This window comes from Impatiens glandulifera, chromosome 2, assembly GCF_907164915.1.
Source record: "Impatiens glandulifera chromosome 2, dImpGla2.1, whole genome shotgun sequence".
Taxonomy (NCBI): Eukaryota; Viridiplantae; Streptophyta; class Magnoliopsida; order Ericales; family Balsaminaceae; genus Impatiens; species Impatiens glandulifera.
In genome coordinates, this window is record NC_061863.1 from 52,151,168 (window position 1) to 52,153,113 (window position 1,946).

The window sequence follows — 1,946 nt, forward strand, 5'->3', positions numbered from 1 at the left end:
ACATACCTACAATTTTTTAATTTTATTTTTTTAGTGAAAATTAATAAGTTACAAGAACCAAAATTTATAATTATCTAATTATTAGTTTAATTGTAAATAGAAAATTTTATCTGAATTTTACAAATATAAAGAATAAATTTAAATAGAAAAGATTGTATAATTATCCGTTAGTGGGACCTAGTAGGATGGTGGTGTAGGAGACATAGGAGAGTGAAAGAAGGGAGGCGCGGGACCCACCCACCGCCCATTGGCACACCCTCCTATGAAAAACTAAAACCCCCCTTCCCTCCTTCTTCAAAGCATCATCATAATCATCTTATCTCTCCCTCTCTCCTCTCTCCTCTCTCTTATCTTCTTCTTCTCTCTCTTCTGAAAGTGCTAACCCTAATCCCAGGCCCAGTCTCGTCTCTCTCTCCGTCCTTCAACAACTAGTACTGATCATCTATCAATCCGATCCAAGGACAAAAACTGAAACTAATCAGCTTCTCGTTCGTGACCCAATTATAGAAAGATATCACCAATAAATAGCTCTCTCCTAGCTTAGCTTCGTCCCTTTCAACACAAAAGTAAATGGAACAAGATCTGTTCTAACTTCTTTATTATATATATAAGCTTCCTAAATCCTTATTATTATTATTATTATTCATTACAAATGGATAACAACCGTGGTCTCCCACCACCCTTCCGGGATCTTCAACTTCATCACTCCCCTTTCCACTTCCAATCCCAAACCCAAACCCAACAACAACCACAACCCACATCGGAGGATGAACTCAGCGGCGGAAAAACCAACGAAACCGGTTCAGGAGACCTTACAAGGCGGCGACCAAGGGGCCGTCCATCCGGTTCCAAAAACAAACCCAAGCCACCCATCATAGTAACTCGAGACAGCCCAAACGCACTACGTTCACACGTCATGGAAGTCGGCAACGGATGCGACATCATGGATTGCGTCTCCACATTCGCCACGCGCCGCCAGAGAGGCGTATGTGTCCTAAGCGGCGGAGGAACAGTCGCTAACGTTACCCTTAAGCAACCGGCGACGCCTGGAGCCGTCGTTACATTATCAGGAAGGTTTGAGATTCTTTCTCTCTCCGGTTCGTTTCTCCCTCCGCCGGCTCCGCCGGCTGCATCTAGTCTTACGGTTTATTTATCCGGCGGACAAGGGCAGGTTCTTGGGGGAACTGTTGTAGGACCTTTAGTGGCTGCTGGTCCGGTTTTGATAATGGCGGCTTCTTTTGGTAACGCTGCCTATGAGAGGTTACCTTTGGAGGATGAAGCTGAACCCTCGACACCTCCTGTTTCAATGACGGCGAACGGAGCTCTGACGTCGTCTCCTACTAGAGCAACAGACCAACAACAACTAATTACGACTCCTGCGGAAACGAATGGATCATCATCAACACTGTTTCATGGATTGTCTCAAAATCTACTAAATACATGTCAATTGCCAACCGATGCATATTGGGCAACAGGTCGATCTTCCTTTTGATCTAACAACAACACAAATATTTTACTTGATTTCTTAATTATGTTTGTTTAATTAGCTAATTCTCATATCCTTTTGTTCAATAATGACTCCCCCTACCATTGATGAACTGATCTTCTTTGTTTGTTGTGAACTTTAAGAACCCGAAGGAGTGCAGTTATTTTGTTTCTACAACTCATTTTTATTGCCCTTTCATGACTTATATAAAGAATGTGTTTACTTTCTTCTTTGACAATTGTGTCATCACCAAAGTTTTATATTCTCATAATCTCATCCACAACACCAAAAAAATCCTGATCTTATCTCCTTGTCACATTATTTTTTTTTAATATCTTATACCAAATTATCATCATGATAATAATTCCATATATATATGGGATTGTGTTTATCTTTTATCTTTAACCTTGAAGATTTATATAGCCCATTAAATGAGCTCAAGTGATAAAGGTAAAGGTTG

At 40.8% G+C, this 1,946-nt stretch overlaps 1 protein-coding gene across 1 annotated transcript; it reads left to right on the forward strand.

Annotated features, from left to right (window-relative positions):
- Positions 1-360: 360 nt before the first annotated feature.
- On the forward strand, positions 361-1,673 carry LOC124926969 (AT-hook motif nuclear-localized protein 22-like). Its single transcript, XM_047467303.1, has one exon. The coding sequence runs from the start codon at positions 653-655 to the stop codon at positions 1,490-1,492; it is 840 nt and encodes a 279-aa protein (XP_047323259.1). The 5' UTR covers positions 361-652; the 3' UTR covers positions 1,493-1,673.
- Positions 1,674-1,946: the final 273 nt, after the last annotated feature.